This window comes from Colobus angolensis, unplaced genomic scaffold, assembly GCF_000951035.1.
Source record: "Colobus angolensis palliatus isolate OR3802 unplaced genomic scaffold, Cang.pa_1.0 Scaffold176, whole genome shotgun sequence".
Lineage (NCBI taxonomy): Eukaryota > Metazoa > Chordata > Mammalia > Primates > Cercopithecidae > Colobus > Colobus angolensis.
In genome coordinates, this window is record NW_012114888.1 from 1,121,108 (window position 1) to 1,123,510 (window position 2,403).

At 52.4% G+C, this 2,403-nt stretch overlaps 1 protein-coding gene across 1 annotated transcript in view; it reads left to right on the forward strand.

Moving 5' to 3' along the window:
- The first annotated feature begins 492 nt into the window (after nt 1-492).
- LOC105509494 overlaps nt 493-2,403 on the forward strand; it is an 18,324-nt gene continuing 16,413 nt past the window's right edge. The window contains 4 exon segments of the mRNA XM_011938737.1: nt 493-1,596; nt 1,598-1,849; nt 1,851-1,871; nt 1,873-2,376. Of these exon segments, the coding sequence (XP_011794127.1) occupies nt 821-1,596; nt 1,598-1,849; nt 1,851-1,871; nt 1,873-2,376 (1,553 nt within the window). The 5' untranslated portion in view covers nt 493-820.

Here is a 2,403-nt window from a genome sequence, read left to right on the forward strand (position 1 = left end):
AGATAAAAATAGAAGATACAGGATAAAATATAATATTTAAGGAATTCAGGGATAAAGAGAGTTTAGTCTGCCACTTGAGTAGGGTTGCAGGTTTCTGGTTAACCCAATCAGGTAACTAAAACTTTATAGCTAAGAGGTATGGCCTTATGCCCTACCATGAGCAAAATGGCTATTAAAAAAAAAGGGGGGGTCCCCATTTTTGCTATGAATAAAATTATTGTGACTAATTTTGTAAGAAAAATATGATATAGTTCATTAGTTTTTTTAAAACCAAGCTTATTGACGTAACAATAAACTGCCTCTATTTAAAGCATAAGTTTTGAGGCCAGGAGCAGTGGCTCACGCCTGTAATCCTAGCACTTTGGGAGGCCAAGATGGGTGGATCTCCTGAGATTTGGAGTTTGAGACCAGCCTGGTCAACATGGCTAGAAACCGTCTCTACTAAAAATACAAAAAACTGGCGCAGGCAGTGCTCCCAGGCAGCAGCGGCGGCAGTGGGAGGTTCAGTTGTCCCCCGTTGGCCCCGCAGCGCCGCACTAGGCGGCCGCCATTGCAGTATGTTTCCACTTGCTTTTTAAAGACAGAAAGCTCATGGTGCAAATTGTTATCTCCAGGGAATCCCTGTGCTGATCCTGTATGGGAAAATTATCCACCTGGAGAAACCTTTTGCAGTCCTTGTCAAACACACTCTTGGGTATCAGGACTGTGATGAGCTTGGCCGCAAGACTGGCACTCGGTACCTGGTGAGAGCACTCATCAAAGACAGGATCCTTTTCAAAACCTGCCCCAAGCGCATTATCACCAGCGTTCCCAAGAAAGTATGAAAGAGCCTCGGATTTTCCCTAGAGAGCGGCCAACTCCTTGGACTCGTGCTCAGCTGCCACCTCTAGGACGGCTGGACGGTTCCCTGGGACCACAGTGGGGTCCTGTTCTGAACACAGGCCACCCACTGGGTGTGAACTCAGATCCCTTCCTTATGGCGGCCGGTTTTCTTGGTGGAAATCTGGCCCCATTTCCAAGGAACCCATTTCCTTTTCCAGCTTCATCAGGCTCATTGGCTTCAAATCCAGCGGCTGGTGCTTGTGACCCAAGCATGGCTTCTTTTCCAGGAGGGATGAATCCCACTGGCACAGGTGTAGTTTCTTTCCCAAGGCCTGGTGGCCTCTTGGGGCCAGGCCTGAGACGAGTCCCCACCCTAAACCCTAGGACAGGGGCTCTTCCAGGCCCGGGGCCTCTGTCTAACCCCAGGTTAGGGGGTCTCCCAGGACCAGGTCCTATGTCCAACCTAAGGGCAGGTGGTCTCCTGGGAGCAGGTCCCGACCCCAGAAGTGGTGGTCCCATGGGCCCTAGATCTGGACCTAACCTGAGAGCAGGTATTCTGTTGACCTTCAGGAATGGTCCTCCCAATTCTAGGCCAGTTGGCCTGGGCCCAGGACCTAACCCCAATCTGAGATCAGGCTTTTTAGGGACAAACCCTGCCCCCAGGTTAGGTGTGTTTCCAGGCCCAGGCCTTGGGCCCAATCCAAGACCAAGTGGCCTGGGCCCGGGCTCTAATCTAGATGCCAGAGCAGGTGGTTTCTTGGGCACAGGACCTGGTCTTAAGAATGGTTGGACCTCAAGGCCTCCATCTTGTCCCCATTCTAAGAGCAGCAGGTCTTTTAGGAGCAAATTCAGCTTCTTTGTCACAGGGTTCTGGAAACATGGGCACAAGCCCATCTTCCATGGCAAGAGTACCTGGCCCCATGGGCCCAAACTCGGGTCCTGGCTCTTGCGGAATTGGCCTTCCAGGGCCAAATCCATCTCCCATGTCAAGGGCTCCTGGCTCCATAGACCCTAATTCAGCTCATTTCTAGGCCAGAGAGCCCCATGGGTAAATGCTAATCCTTTTCCCAGGGGAGCAGGTTCATTTGCCTTCTCTCAGTCTTCTGGCACATTGACATCAAATCCAGCTACCTTCCAAAGGTCCGCTGGCCTCCAGGGCTCAAATCCAACAGTTTTCCCAAGAGCCTCTGGGCCACTTGGCCCCAACCCAGCTAACTTCCCAAGAACCACTGGCCTGCAGGGTCCGAGTCTGACTACCTTCCCAAGGTCTACCGGCCCATTAGGCCTCAGTCAAGTTACTTTCTCCAGGTCAGCTGCCAGGCACCTGGGCTCTTCTCCAGCAGGCCCTATGGGTATCAACCCAGCTCCTTTCGCAAGGCCAACTGGGACCCTGGGTCTCAACCCAGCTTCCCTTCCAAGGATGAATGGCCCTGCAGGCAAGAGTTTGGTCCCATTTCCTAGAGTGGGAAGCCTCCCTGGCACAAACCCTCAGTCAAGTTACTTTCTCCAGGTCAGCTGCCAGGCACCTGGGCTCTTCTCCAGCAGGCCCTATGGGTATCAACCCAGCTCCTTTCGCAAGGC